Below are 14,961 nucleotides of genomic sequence, written 5' to 3' on the forward strand. Positions count from 1 at the left end.
TACCCCTGACCCTCTGTGATCCCTCATTTAGGACCTGCCAGGGGCACATTACCATCTGGGAAATGCTGATGATAAGAAACAAGGGAGCAAGAGCCGTGTCCAGAGAACCTCGCTAAGTACACAGGCATGTTATACACATGTATTAAAAATGTGACCCTAAAGCACCCGTTTCTGAGAGTTCTGGCCTTTGCCAGGCGCTAAAAGCTTCATAAGCAAAAACCTCATTTAAAACTCACCAATACGTGATAGGTTTGGCATTATTATTGTTAGCCTTATTTAACAAATAAGGAATTTGGGGCTTAAAAAGGCTAAGAGGCTTCTCGAAGGGCAACAGATAGGAAGTCAACAGAGCCAGGACTCACTAGCAGGCCGTACTGACCCGAGTCCAGGCCAGGACACCTGGGACAATCAGGCAGCGTCACAGAGAGGAAAAGGGAGCACCCATCAAGTTCTGTAGGAGCTCAGAGAAAGGACACTGCATTGGGGACCCCTGAAGTGGCAGGACCAACAGGAGCCAGAGCAAGTAGACAGGGACCGGGGAACAGTGTGGCACAAATGAGGTCCGATGGTGAGAGGTGAGGGCGACGTGCACGTGTGCACACGTACGCTCACCCACAGAGGCTCGGCTGATGAACCTCCTCCTGGGTCTCGCCCTCCCACAGAGGGAGACCAGGCAGACGGCTCCTGCCTGAAGCCAGGTGACCGGGGCTGCAAGAGCGGAGCAAAACAGTCATAGGAAAAAGCGGGAGGCTGGGAGGAACGTGCCGACTGGACTGGCTGAATTGCCACTGTCTCCTGGTTTGCTGCGACATTGTCCTGGCACTTTGCTAACATGGCAGGTACCAGCTGAGCAAGGAGGAGGTATGGAGCCCCGACATGAGCTGTGATCATCTCTAGGCACCACTCTAAACTGAGCTTTGCGAGTGCTGAAATGCTGTTTGTGAGGCAGTAAAATCCAGAGCCAAGCTTGCTGAATGGATCTTGGTTTCACAGGAGGGTCTCCTAAGTGGGGAGCTGTTTCAAGAATGCTTAGGAAAAACTACCCATTTCACCTAAGTAAAACACACTGCATCAGCTGGCCAGGGCACCCTGGTCTCTGGCAGGCGAGGAACCGACCGTGCAGCCGCCAATGCTCCGCTGGCAGGTTTTCGGCAGCGGTCACGGCCTACAGAATACAGTGCTTCGTTCCCGGAGGCCCTGACTTGTTGCCACATAGGCAGAAGGGGTGGGGTGGGAGCTGCTGGGTTCTACTTTGAGGGAAGAGGTACTAACTTTATTTAAAAAACTGAGACTTCCTGCACATAACATAAAATTTTGCAACATAAAGCTCTCTCTTTTAAAGCATACAACTGGGTCATTTTTTGTAAATCCACAAGTTACATAAAGCATCACTGCTATTTAATTCTGGAACAGTTCCATTACCCCAAAAAGATGCCAGGTGTCTAATTCCCCTTTTCCCTTCAGTTCAGCAACCATTATCCTACTTTCTGACTCAGTGGATTAAGAGGCGCTAACTTTTAAAGTTAGTATAAAATATTCAAAACTGCATGTTGTAACTTGTCAAGCCAAAAGCAAACTAAAACAAAAACCAGAAGAAGCCATCACACAAGCAAAAAAGGAAGGCTGTGGAATTACATAAACTGTATGATCTTGTACATATACAGAAAACGGAGCATTTCAGAAAATAGGTCTTTCCCTGAGATTCTTCTAGTTTCTCCTACTGAGAAAGTTCCTGCCTTGAGAGGCCCACACTGGCATTATTTCCCCAAATTTTCTTTCTCAAGGAGCTACCAAAAAGGTTTCGGCTACTGCATTGGCCGGGAATCGAACCCGGGCCTCCCGCGTGGCAGGCGAGAATTCTACCACTGAACCACCAATGCTCCACCTGACAGCTGCTCTGCCTCCAGCTGTTTTGCTGCTCTGGCTCCCAGAGCGACTGCACAGCGGTAACCTGACACCCGCGCTGGTCCAGCAGGACCGCCAGCCAAACCCAGGACAGGAGACCCGTGGAGGCCACGTGCCTGGCACGCTGTTAGATGTTCCAGAGAAGCCCGAGAACAGCAATGGTAGAAAACGCTTTGGGAATTCTTTCAGCTCCTGGAACTCAGGTTCCAGACTTGAGTCTGTTAGCCTTAAAAATCTCAGCGGGTTCTGCATTAATTTACTCTCTGGGTGACTGCGAAGGAGAACATCACCCCGAAGCTGATCAGTGCTCTCTCTCAGTGAGGAGAGAGGCCTCCCAAAGAAAAACAGAAGTCAGGGCTATAGATAACATTTAGAGAGTTACACTCCAGACTCTAACTGACATACAAGTGCTTTTCTTCATGTTACAAGTAAAACAATAATGCTGAAAGAGTGTGAAAGGGCAGCAGAGAGCCATTTAGCTTGTCCAAAACACTGCTTTCGGCAGCAGCGCCCCCAAGGACTGAATGAGCTGCACTGTAGCTTTCATAGCCCCTGCCCCGGGAACGGCTGGCACGGGGAAGGGAGCTGGCCTCCAGGTGGCCAGGTGAGTCCTGCAGCCACGCTCCAAACCTTCCTATTTCCTGTAGCCAAACCCAAAAAAAGATTTCTGAGAGGCTTAATGGTCGTTGAGGCAGTAAGAGTTAAGAATATAGGTTTTCGAGGCAGACAGCCAGCATGTAAATCCCAATTTTGCCACCTAGTAGCTGCCAGACCCTGGTCGTGTTACTGGTCTTCCCAGTGCCCATCTGTAGAATGCAGAAAACAGCAACTTCTACCTCACTGGGTTGTTACCAGAGTTAGATGAAGTGCCGTAGAGAAAGTAGCCCTGGCTGGTTAAGCTGGGCCCCAAGCCTGGGAGGCGTGAGGGGTGGGAGGCAGGTCTACTCACCAACGGCTGTCCCTTCCTGCTTTGCCAGCGAGTCCTCGGGGTTGGGCTCTGCCTGCCTCTGCACCACTGGCTTCGGCTCGTCAGGCTCGTCATCCTCAGGGGTGACCAGCTTCATCAGGCTTTGGTTACACACGTTGGCCACCTCCTTGATGCCTGAGTCCACTGATGTAAGGAGTAGCCCCACCCAGGGGGTGTTCCCTAAACCCGAGGTCACTGGCATGGTTCCTCTCCAGAGAGGGACCACTGGGCAATCTGAACAGAGTCCCCATGAAACGCTCCTGTCTTCTCATAGGACACATGCTGGTGGACTTCCTACCACCAGGATTCCACCCACCCAAGACAGGGCAGTATGAGGGGCTTGGAGCCATGCAACCTGGGAGAGCTGCTTCAGATCCGGAAGTAACCCCGTGAGGTTTGGGGACAATGGTATTGGCCCTGTGTCCCTGCCGCTGCCTTGGTGCTCCGGTCTGTTTCCAGCTCTGCTGGTTGCTCCCCAGGTCCCAGGGGCTATCTGGAGGTGTGAGGGATCCTGAGGGATCCTAAGGGAGCCCCCCCTATCTCCACCAGGGTCCTGCAACTTCAGAGCCTCCTTAGCGGCTGCTCCCATTTCCTCTCCTCAGGGTGAAGGATACTTTTCTTGCGGTCATCATAGGCCAGGCAGGGCAAGACGGCGGTCAGGATCCCAGAAGAGTAGGGCAGCATCACCCGGCCAGCCAGCTGGATGAACTCACGCATCCAGCACATGGCTGTCAGCTGGATCAGGTCATCTGGAAGAGGAATCGCGGGGTTCTGGGAAGGTCAGCACCAGCAACCAGAGCGCTCCCTCCCACTGACTAGGCCCGGAGGATGGGACCAGAGGGGACTCAAGGGCTTGCATTGCTTCTAGCCTCACTGATACTCTCTCACCCTCCAAAATAACACACAGGTTGGGATGGCACAGCAAACTTGTGGCACATGTAAGGGCAGCCATGGCTCTCTTCCCCTCTGCGCCCAAAAAGGGGCTCAGCAGCTCCTCTCATCACGGGGGGCGTTCACTTCCCTGCTGCTTGAATCTGGGCTGGCTTTGCTACTGTGGGCCCCAGAAAGTGCCAGAAGTCATGGCATGGCTGGTTGAAGCCCAGGCCCCCAGAGGCCTTGCTCCCCACAACTAGGTGTCTTGGGACCGCATTGATGCCATATGAGTGCATTTGGGCTGGCATGCTGGATGGTGAGACACTTGGACCAACGGTTCCTGCTTCCCAGGTGACAGCCAGCTCACTGCCAGATGTGAGTGAGGCCATCCCAGACCACCCAGGCTCAGATGACCCTTCAGCTGACTGCAGGTGCACAAGAAGGGCAGCCAAGCCCGGCCCAGGTGAGCAGCACCAGCCAGCTGCGTGCGGACTCATGACCAACAATAAGCGGCTGCTGTGGAGAAAGGTCACACTTTGCAGGGGTCTCAACCGCAGCAGAAACTCACGGATACACAGTCCCAACCTCAAAGCATTTCAGTTTTCAGTGAAATGTCAAGTTCCCCAGCAAGAGGGTCTCCAGAGCTTACTCTAGGGTCAGACCAAGCAAAAGGGCCCCCAAGTTGATGGAGGAATCGAATTTCTCTCAGAGGGATGCACCACTCTACCGCCCCAGGTCCGCTGCTGTGCTGGTTCATACTCCCACCAGCGCTCCTTCCGCCTCTGAGGAGATGCAGTGGCCACTGGCCTTCACACTCACCTGTGGTCTGGCAGTGGATCACCAGGATGTTGGCCATCTCGGCAAACTTAACACTGGAGGGGTTCTTCTTAATTTCTTTCAAGAATTCTCCAAGGACCACCTCACACCTACCAATGAGAGGAGGAGAAGGGAAGTAGCCTCCGCCAGCCAGGGCGGGACGAGCCTCTCCCCACACCCACTTCTGCTCTGGGTGGGCCGCTGGGAGGGGATACACTTCAGAGCTGCCGATGGCTGTATTCCAGAGGCTGGGGATTAACAAGCTCTTTGCTCCTCAAGGCAGGAATCACATGAACCAGGTGGAAAAGAATGAACTTGTGCTCCCGCGGCTGCCCGTCTGCTGGGGGGGGAGGTGCGTGTGTGCACGGAGCAGTGGCCTGTTCCCTCTCTCCACTCACATTTTCCGAATCTCTTTGCCATTGTCGCCCAGGATCTGGAAAAGTCCATCCAGGATCTCTGGCAAATAATCCAGCAGGTTAATGTCTGGCACAGACTCCAGAACCAGGATCTGACCCAGAGGAAGAAACCAGAAGGGAAAGTTACTCCAGTGTGAGAACCTTCTTCTCATTGTCCCCAGTGCTCTGGGACAAGGCGGTGGGAAGGTGGCCCTGCTGAGGCAGCGTTTCATGGCCCTCCAGGTGCCCCATGGCAGGGAGTGGGTTAAATGTGCAAGATGGGGATTTAACTCCAAGGAGATTCTGATGCCACAGGAAGAAGGGAGGACACAGGAAAGGACAGAAGGCTCAAAGAGGTGGGGCCGCTAGAATAGCACCACTGGTTTCGAAGAGAAATGGAGGCATTTCCTGGGACAAAGAAAGAACCGTATCCTCATCAGGGGCAAACATGACGGGCTTCGGGGAAGAGCTGAATAAATGCGTTTTGAATTACCTGATGTCACTGGCTATTAGAGGGACAATAAGGAGGCTTCTCTCAGCCACAGGAACTGCCCAGGGTGTGGCAGGGGTCAGATTTTACTAAACTTGAGGCTCATTACAGCTAGAAAAAAACAGTTGTGGGGCTGGCCCTTACCCAGGAGATGATGAACTGCCGAGCGTACTGGTTGTTGGAGTAAATCCTCTCCCGCAACAAAGGGATGAAGCCCACCAGGTCAAACTTGTTGCTCTCCGTCACGATGTCCTGTGGGTCAGAGGCATGTGAGCTGCCGAAAGCCAGAGGCCAAGGGTGGCCTGACCTGACCGAATTATTGGCCCAGGGCTGGCTCTAGGGGTCAGGTGGCCACGGAGGAAAATGGGCAGAGCCCATGCCAGGTAGGAGAAATCCTGGAGCATCCACCCTCCCACATGGAAAAGGAAAAACAAAAATGCTGGAGTAAAAGCAGGAATCGAGGCCAAGAGGACTGATCATATGGCAAAACCCTAGATCCGGATCAAATTCCCCAGTGAGCTTAGAAAAGCAGCCCCTGTCATTGGGGGTATGGGGAATGGAGGTGAGGGGCACCTCGCCCCAGGGGGGTTAGCATGAGGGGGCGTTTGGGGTGATAGATGTTTCTGTATTTTGGTTGTGCTGGTGACATTACTCTCTACACTTGCGGTAGAACTGCACACCAGAATCAACCTGACTGTATATAAATGAAACAATTTTTAAACATTAGGAAGAGCACCCCCAGTGATAGAATTTATAAGCTGTACAAATAGATGGATGAAACAGAGTACTACCTTTAAAAGGCGGTCTAGGAGCTCAGATCCGCTTTTCACATTGGGGTCTGGGTCTGCAGCCAACTACAAAGGTAAGGAAACAGAGATGGTCAGAGTTGATACATAAGACAAAGAATCTACTAAAAACCCACGGCCGAGTCCCTGGCACAGCTTGGAGTACTGAACAGGCACCCCTTCCAAAGAAGAAACGGAAGAAAGGTAGGGATGTACAACAGGCAAAGCGGAACCTGGGTAAGGAACCGAAATGCAGTGCACTTTCCCTTCTGTTCAGGAACCTCTGGGGCCTGCTGCCACCAGGTCAGGTGGTTGGTTCCCATCGGCCTTCCTTGATGGTTTCCAATCTTCAAATGCTGGGTCCTCTTCTCCACTCCTGGAAGCTGGTCCTCTGGATGTGACCATGGTGGTCAGCAGAGGCCCGGGAGGCTGAGCGGGGTGCTCGGGAAGGTGGGTCATGGCCTCCACTGCCTTCATAAGTAGGGTTTTTTCTAGAGCTTATAGGCTAGTGCTACCCTTGCAGGGGAAATAGTCTGTACTATGGATTCACCATCTCCACCTTCTGTAGAGACGGTGAGGGCTTTTCAAACTGTTTTTTTCCTTCCACTCCATGGTGGACTGACACTTTCGTAAGATGCAGTAAAAATCAATTAATAGAGAAATGGAAAAAAAAAATCAAACGTAAATACAAGCCCATTAAATTACTACTAGACCATGGGGTGCCTGGGTGTCTCAGTTGGTTAAGCGTCCGGCTTCGGCTCAGGTCATGATCTCACTCATGGTTCGTGGGTTCAAGCTCCACGTCGGGCTCTGTGCTGACAGTTAGCTCAGAGCCTGGAGCCTGTTTCAGATTCTGTGTTTCCCTCTCTCTCTGACCCTCCCCTGCCCATGCTGTCTCTCTCTGTCTCTCAAAAATAAATTAAAAACATTAAAAAAAATAACAAAATTATTACTAGACTGAACAGACAAGTGGCCCCAGCAGCCCCGGGTCTACATGCTCTTCCCGCATCTGGGTAAAGGGACCCAAGCACTCAAGGCCCCAAAGGTCATGTGAGCGGATGGGGTGGGCTCAGCCTGGCTGGAGTGGGGGGCGCTCACCTTGCTGAGCCCATCGAAGAGCACGTTGAAGTGGGGCAGCACGGCGCCGCGGGCCACCTTGACGATGTTGTACAGGGCCTCGCATGCATAGTAGCGCAGCCTGCTGTCCGCGTCATTGAAGCAGGTGAGCACCGGCTCAATCAGCTCCTTTAGGTACAACCCCGAGTCCTGCAATGGGGCAGGAGGAGAACCAGCTCAAGATGGGTCAGGATGTGGGCCACCAGCACCCAGCTGACACCGCAGCACCCCCGGAGATGCTGAGGCCTTTGTGTGAGGGCTGGCCTTACAGAGCCTTTGCGACTCGACCTCCCAGGCTAGGAGCCATGCCACGGAAGGAGGGTGCAAGGCTGCAAAGCCAGCTGTGCTGGTCTTAGGTGTGCAGAGAATGGGACTAAAGCAGAAGTCTGCAGCACCCTGCTGGGTCTTGGGGGTGACAGTGAAGGCCATTGCTGCCGTGTCTGGCCCCCAGGGAGAAAGGCCTACCTTGCCCAGTGCAATAGAGCAGGCAGCCAGGCCGATGAGGCCCCCTTTCCGGCTGTGGGGGTGCTGAGACAGGGCAAACTCCTGAGACAGGGTCTGGATCACATGCTTGATTTGCACAGTGTTGTTCTGGGCCACGAACTCCCGGACCAGCCTGGAGAAAGAGGAGAGAGGGGCTGCATGAGCAGTGGAGTCAGGCTCCCCCGGCTGCTGGCTCCGGGGGTCGGGGCTGCAGAAGGGAGATGAGATGACCTGTTTAGAAAGAGGAATCAGAAGTCATGCAGCTCAGTGTGGACGCTTCCCAGCTCTCCTGCCGACCGGACGGCGCTGGCTGGCTCCTGGTTGTTTCCCTACTCTGGGCCGCAGTTTCTCTCTGAGTACAACAGAATGAGGAACGGCGAGCCACCTCACTCGTGGGAATCGGGGGACTCTGAGAGAATGAAAGGGAACATCTTGTTGGCGACCAAAAATTGTAACATGGTCAGTTAGTCAACCATCTACCTATTCAGTGCTTGCTCAGCCCTCCATTTCTGTACCCAAAAGGTTCTCTGTGTCAGTGTCATTTCCATGGATAGTGCTGAATTGGGTCTAAGAGCAATGGGCAAGGTCCACATGCAAACAACTAGTTGTAGCAACGTGGTGCAAGTGATACCACGGAAGCCAGAAAAACACCTTGGGCTGAATGGCATTTGGGTCAGATCTTAAAAACACCTACAGGCACTTTCCAGGTAAATGGCAAGGCATCTCAGGCCCAGGGAAGAGACTGGCCAGAGGCAGAGGGCTCTGGAAAGACACAGAGGATTTGGAGGAGGAGGAGGAGTCTGGCCTATGGAAGGAAGACAACTGTCAAGGTGACAGTCAGCAGCAATGGAATGACCTATGTTTTATTTATTTACTATTTTTTCCAGGTCGATGTTTTATTTAGGTATCTGTGGTGGCAGCCTGGGGAGGCTGGGCCGTGGGGGCTGGTTTGACAGAAGACTGAGGAAATCCCCGTGGAACATCACAGCTGTCAGGGTCAGGAAGGAGGGCCTGAGACATGGAAGGAGCAGGGATGGGCTGTTTTACATCAGACAGAAGAGCACCAGGAACCCATGTAACACAGGAGGCATGGAAGGCAGGTCTGCGTCCAAGGTCTCCCAACTAGGGGGTGAGGCTAAGAGGGAGAAGGGAGCTGTGAGGGAGGCCCCTTCTGTGGGAAGGAGCACCTATGGTACCCCTGGCAGATGATCCATGGCAGGTCCTGCCTGGAGAAGAGGACAGCAGAGGGAGGACGGTCCCATGAGGGACCAGCCTCAGAGAACCGATAACCAGCTCCCCAGGTAACTGATGAAGCTATGGCCTGGGTGTCAGCAAGTCTTTCCACAAGTGGGATTTCAGCCAGACCTTGAAGGAGGCAGGGAGAGAGGAGACAGAGATGTTCCGGGCAGGAGGAGATGAATGAGCCGAGGCGAGGAGAGGGAATCAAGCAAGCTTGTCTGGGGCCCCAGAGAACAGAGCAGCAGTAAGGGATCTACCAGGATGGCTGGCTATGGCCACTCCAGCCATCTCAGATTAGGGAGAATGGATCCTGCAGCATGGGTAACAGAGAATCTTCGTACGGGGCTTGAAGAGGATGTCTCGAGAAGCTGTGAGATGGAGACCATCCCACCATCTAAGTGTGAGGGATGGCCGCCAGTGTAGCAGCCAAGGACTGAACTGTCTACATGGTATGGACTTTTTGAAGCAGCTGCCTGATGCACTAACTGCTGTGTCCATCATGGCACCCACTGCTCCCCTGCCACATAAATGGGGGTCTCAAGTTGGCTGGAAGACTAAGGACAGTCAAGTCCAAAAGGTATCAATTAGTCTAGGTGGTTCCAGCTCCATGTCCAGAACCTGCCAGTGATTAGACCTGTTGAAAAATAAACGTGCAGCCCCATGAGGCAAAGACCTCTCCTACGAAAAGGTTGGTCGATGAGGGGTTGATGCAATTTGACGAAGATTTAATACAGCAAGTCGTATGTGCCAGGCTCTGTGTGCACAGAGGTGAACAAAACAGGCTTGGCTCTCAAGCTGATGGATGTGGGAGCAGGGACGGGTATTTTGGGAAGGCGGTGTATAAACGACCTGTGAGGTAGGTGCCTCTTTCTTTGATCTTTACAGGGTGAGATCCCACCAAGCGCACCCTAGGGAGCTGAGAGTTGTGGACGCACCCAGGGCCTCAGGTGTAACCTCAATGGCAGCTCCGTAGGCTCCCTCGCTTCCAAAGCAGTCTAGTAAGGTCCAGCAAGGATGGTTCTCCATAAATCTGTCTGCCTTCCCAAACTGGACAAACTGGCCAGGTGAGGCGCCGGGATGGGCCAGAGCTCCTGGGAGCATCACAGACACAGCCACTTGAGAAAAGCCCTGCAGATGTGTCAGAGAACAGCTGGAGCATTGGTGGTTCAGTGGTAGAATTCTCGCCTGCCACGCGGGAGGCCCGGGTTCGATTCCCGGCCAATGCAGGGCTGTTCTTTTTGCCTTTTCCTGGCCGGCCTCTCCTCACACAGAGATCCTGCTGGAGGAGCCAGTCTCCTCAAACACGCGGGCCTGCAGCAGCCCAGGGTGCTGTGAATCTGACCTCCCTTCCCGGTTCAGTGAGCCCAGGAGTGGCAGCTGGGCTCTCCAGGGAGGCACTGCTGGCTGTGGGACGGAGGCCTTCACATCCTGCACCAGTGAGGGACTCAGACTAGGCCAGTCTCCAGCAGGAAGCTGGGGTGAAACCCGAGAACTGTGGCAGCTCAGCACACAGTGAACATGGAATGGGGGAACGCATACATCCAACAGGCAGAAAGTCACCCAAAGCCTCCAAAAACTTTTTGCTATAAGGAGGGACTCGAGCTCTAGTTTCTCTCAGGAGATCTGAAGGCAAAGCAACTTCCCTGTCTCTCCTTCAGCTCACACAAGCACACATGCACACACGCACACGCATGCCTCTGCCTCTTTCCTTCAGCTCTGGAGCCTGTGCTTTCTGTCCTTGCTGCTGTGCTGATGTGGCAGCATCAGAGCCCAGCCTTATTTTCTGTGAATCAGCAGATCTACAAGGAGGCACAGGGCCGGGGTTAAAGGGAGGGGCTCACACAGCTGCTCACAGCTGGAGCATTGGTGGTTCAGTGGTAGAATTCTCGCCTGCCACGCGGGAGGCCCGGGTTCGATTCCCGGCCAATGCAAACAACAAGGTTTTGTTGTTTTTTTTTTAACCCTAGAAGATTGGCTTTGGGATTTCACACTGCCTGAAGAATATGTGACTACAGTCTGACAACTGAGAATGACTTGTTGCTAGCCTGAGTTTTAAATAGATTTGGCAAAAAATACTCAGTTTCTTGAATTCCACAAACATCTAGAACCTGTGTCTCCCTGTTCTTGAGTCCAGGGTGTGTGGGTCACCAGAGCCACTGGAAGCCACTGTGCCTCCTGCTCCTGCCCAGAGCCTGCAGGGGGACTTTGGCTGCCGACCACACTCCTGAGGAAGCCAGGCCCCGTTTCTGCTCAGGACAAGTCAGGGCAGCATGCGGAGGGGAGCAGGCACATCCGTGACACTTCAGCAGGGCGCCTGCAGAAGATCCGGCTGGGCCAGTGGCACCGCCATCCTGGAACCATGGCCTCGCCTGTCTGCTTGTTCCAGGGTCACTAATGGTCCCTGAACACCTGGAAAGGGGGAGAGGCCATTCTTCCCTATGCTGGAGCCAGCACAGGGGACCCATTCCCTGCCATGAGGGGCTCCCTGCTGCACAGGAAATAAGACCACACACAGGACTTGCATGCAAAGCAGAGGCAAAATGATCTGGTGAGAAGCTCGTGAGGCGAGGTGGGAAGGCAAGAGAGAGCACGCCTGGCATCTGGTGGGGAGGGATGAGGCACGGCTTCGCGAGGGGCAGCATGAGGGGGGCTCTGAAGGATGAGCAGTGTTCTTGCTGGAACTCTTTGGGACCAGGCAGCCCAGACAGAGGGAATAGCGTGAACACTGGCTCAGAGGAAGGTGCGAGGCGTTTGGTTTGGCAGAGTGAAGGACACATGTAGAGGAGAGGTGGGTGACAGGGCCAGAGAGGCTGCTCCCAGTCACGTGCATGGCAAAGGAACTGGCATTTAATTCTGGTGGCGGTAGGAGCCGCAGAAGGTGGGGGTAACCTGCAGTGGTGGGTGGTAAGGGTTTGAAAGGCATTAGGGAGCTCTGAAGAATCTGAAGGCTTACAGAGACAGAATGGCAAGGGTGCGAGGCATGGGGCTTTAATGTTGGGGTGTCAGGACGTATGAGCACCAGGGTCTCCCAAAGGCAGGAGATGCGCAAGCAGGATGTTCGTATTTAACACTCCCTCTGACTGCGCGGCCCAGGAGCACCTCTCTCATTCGCTCAACACCAGGGAGAAGACGTCCCCACCCTGAACCCTTCCAGGGCTCAACACGTCCCAGGCCACTGCGAGAATGACGGCCCATGTAAGTCTTGAGGCCCCAGAACCCCACACACTTAGGGGCATGTCCAGGGAAACAGGGTAACAATGGATCCCCCCTGGAGAGAAAGCCACGAGAACACCCGCTCACTAGCACCATCAGCTTGGCGGGCACCTGGCCTGGTCCTGCGGGTCAACCCCTAGGGCCACAGCAGGAAGAGTGGTCTGACTAGTCGAGTCTGCCCTCCTTACCTGGCGCTCAGGGCAAGCACAACAGGACCAGGCTGGCCTCTCTCGGCTCACTGCCCGCTGCCCAGCGGAGCTGTCCACTCTAGCCAGACCCACCTTCACACTGTAAACCTGGGCCCTGCTCACTCCACCCCGGGACACCCCCGTGTACCTCCCTGTCCAGGAAAGCTCCTGCTCCGCATCCTACCCGGCCTTCACCGTCTGGCTCAAATCCACCCCCTGCTTGTCCCGACCATCCCAGGAAAGTGATCACTCCTCCTCTGAATACTGAAGGACTGACTCAGGGACCCTCTCGTTCTGTTCCCAGCAACACACTGGCGAAGGTCATGGACTCCTCACGTGTGCATCTCTATCTCTACAGCTCCCTGGTAAGTCTGTAAGGACAGAGCGCCAGCCCTGTCCGAGTCCAGCGCTCTGCTGGCGGCGCGTGGGAAACAGCCGGCACAGTTGTAGGAGCCCCACGCTGCTGTACGGGTGACACGGAGGAGTCTCCTATTCTAGTCCTAACCTGCTGGCTCAGCGGCTACCATATCTTGGTGGTCCTAAGCCCTGAGCGTCATGATTCAAGTCAGGAGGAGAAAGGGCACCATTACCGGGATCCCCGAGTGCACACTGTGAATGCACCCAACCCACCATGTTGCCGGGACTATGGTGGGGGAGGATGCAGAAGCCACGGTGTGCTCTGAGGGCCACCGACCAAGGGGTGAAGGCATGCCCTAATCGAGGTGCTCCAAAATAGGCCCAGTCAACAGGACTTGCCTCTCCATTTCACAGGGCTGTGTCAGGAGAAAAGCAACTTACAAAGGAAGGCAGAGTAAGTGGAGTTTAAACTCCAGGGTAGGCGCTCCCGGTTTCAGGCCTAGTCTCTCTTCAAAAGACACATCGTTTCATCTTTCATCCACAGGCTGCAAGCCACAGGCTGGGATCTGAAGCTGCACTAGTTTTGAAGTTAATACTTGGCCCAGAAACTCTCACGATCACAAATCGCTGGGACCCTCACTGACGTAAAGGTCACAGGCATTACTCTTCTATGTGCCAGAGAAGAGGGGTCTGCTCCTGCCTGGCTCCCTCTAAAAACAGTTACAAACCCAGGCTGGTGAAGGGTCCTCTAGAGGCTACTGCCTCTCTTCTCGTGGTCAGTGGCGTCGCCGGATGGCAGTACACTCCTTCCCCAGAGACACAAACCCAACTAGGCCACTCCAAGCTCGTGACGTGGTCCCCGCAAGTGCGAAGTGCCACGCCAACTACGCCGTCCTTGAGAGAAGGAGCCCCAGACAGGGGAGGATACACTGGGAACTGCCGTCAGGCGAAAGAGACACCGTCTCAGCAGTACAACCACAGCCCCTCACTGAACCCCCTGGCCTCTGTGACACGGCGCAGGGACAATCACAGGCCACAGAGGGCTGGTGACCGACCCCTTTCCCAGGCACACGCTCCACGCTGAGTATTTCAGTTACTTCCGCAGTGATTTGAAACAGAGCCTCAGGGAGACCTAGTCCCCTGCCCAGGGCCGCAGGGGACCGGAGGATCTGAACCCGCGACGCACCTCAAAGCAACGCCCTTTCAACTGAACACCAGCTCCTCTCGCCCATCTTCTCAAAGCCCCTCGGCTGCAAAGTGAACACACCCAGTTACGGAGCGGGCTTCCCTTGCGGAGAACCGAGGCCCCCAAGCGACATGCAGCTTTCTCCACATATTTCCCCATCCTGTTCGGTGTTCAGACACCCCTGAAGCAGTTCTCCCCCACCCGTGGGGGGTACGGAGGACGTGCACATTTGCTGTGCTCTAAAAATCTCCACAGCTGGTCTTACGCCATGAAGGTACATCAGTAACTATTTGCTGAGCACTTACTATATGCTAGGTGATAAATACTGGATACTTTACATGCATTGTCTGATTCAAACTTTCTCCCCCTCCTCAAATATCACAGCTACCACTTGTTGGATGCTTAGTGGGTGCCAGGCACTTGACATTAAAAGCACTTTTTAAATGTTTATTTATTTTTGAGAGAAAAAGACCAAACACAAGTGGGAGGGGGCAGAGAGAGGGAGACACAGAATCCAAAGCAGGCTCCAGGCTCTGAGCTGTCCATTGAGGGGCGTGAACTCACGAGCCATGGGATCATGACCTGCACTGAAGTCTGAAGCTTAACTGTCTGAGCCATCCAGGTGCCCCAACATTTAAAAATTTTTATTTTTATCTTGAGAGAGAAAGTGAGAGAGAGCACGAGCAGGGGAGGGACAGACAGAGAGAATCCCAAGCAGGCTCCGAGCTGACAGCAGAGCCTGATGCAGAGCTCAATCCCATGAATCGTGAGATTATGGCCTGAGCTGAAATCAAGAGTTGGATGCTCAACTGATTGAACGCTCCTTGACATTTCTTATTTCATCGAATCCCAGCCCCTCTCTGATTTGGTGATGTCCAAATGTCCCAGCCAGGAGGTGGCAGAGGGTTTAGCCACTGCACTCATATTTCTGTCTTCACAAGAGACATT

The 14,961-nt window shown here is 54.0% G+C and overlaps 1 protein-coding gene and 3 non-coding genes across 5 annotated transcripts in view; 2 read left to right on the forward strand and 2 right to left on the reverse strand.

The window, feature by feature from the left end:
* The window catches only part of VAC14 (VAC14 component of PIKFYVE complex), a 99,676-nt gene that overhangs the window by 78,999 nt on the left and 5,716 nt on the right, over positions 1-14,961 (reverse strand). For both annotated transcript variants that reach the window (XM_029924552.1, XM_029924553.1), the window contains exons 2-9: positions 7,813-7,963; positions 7,330-7,497; positions 6,238-6,300; positions 5,591-5,698; positions 4,960-5,069; positions 4,565-4,671; positions 3,487-3,621; positions 2,855-3,007 (exon numbers count right to left, since the gene is read on the reverse strand). In XM_029924552.1, the coding sequence (XP_029780412.1) occupies positions 2,855-3,007; positions 3,487-3,621; positions 4,565-4,671; positions 4,960-5,069; positions 5,591-5,698; positions 6,238-6,300; positions 7,330-7,497; positions 7,813-7,963 (995 nt within the window). The remainder of the gene's footprint in view (positions 1-2,854; positions 3,008-3,486; positions 3,622-4,564; positions 4,672-4,959; positions 5,070-5,590; positions 5,699-6,237; positions 6,301-7,329; positions 7,498-7,812; positions 7,964-14,961) is intronic.
* Positions 1,810-1,880, reverse strand: TRNAG-GCC. The gene has a single exon. It is a non-coding gene; the product is annotated as a tRNA-Gly (tRNA).
* On the forward strand, positions 10,225-10,295 carry TRNAG-GCC. Its single transcript has one exon. It is a non-coding gene; the product is annotated as a tRNA-Gly (tRNA).
* On the forward strand, positions 10,930-11,000 carry TRNAG-GCC. The gene has a single exon. It is a non-coding gene; the product is annotated as a tRNA-Gly (tRNA).

Source organism: Suricata suricatta, chromosome 16 (assembly GCF_006229205.1).
Source record: "Suricata suricatta isolate VVHF042 chromosome 16, meerkat_22Aug2017_6uvM2_HiC, whole genome shotgun sequence".
Classification (NCBI taxonomy): Eukaryota; Metazoa; Chordata; class Mammalia; order Carnivora; family Herpestidae; genus Suricata; species Suricata suricatta.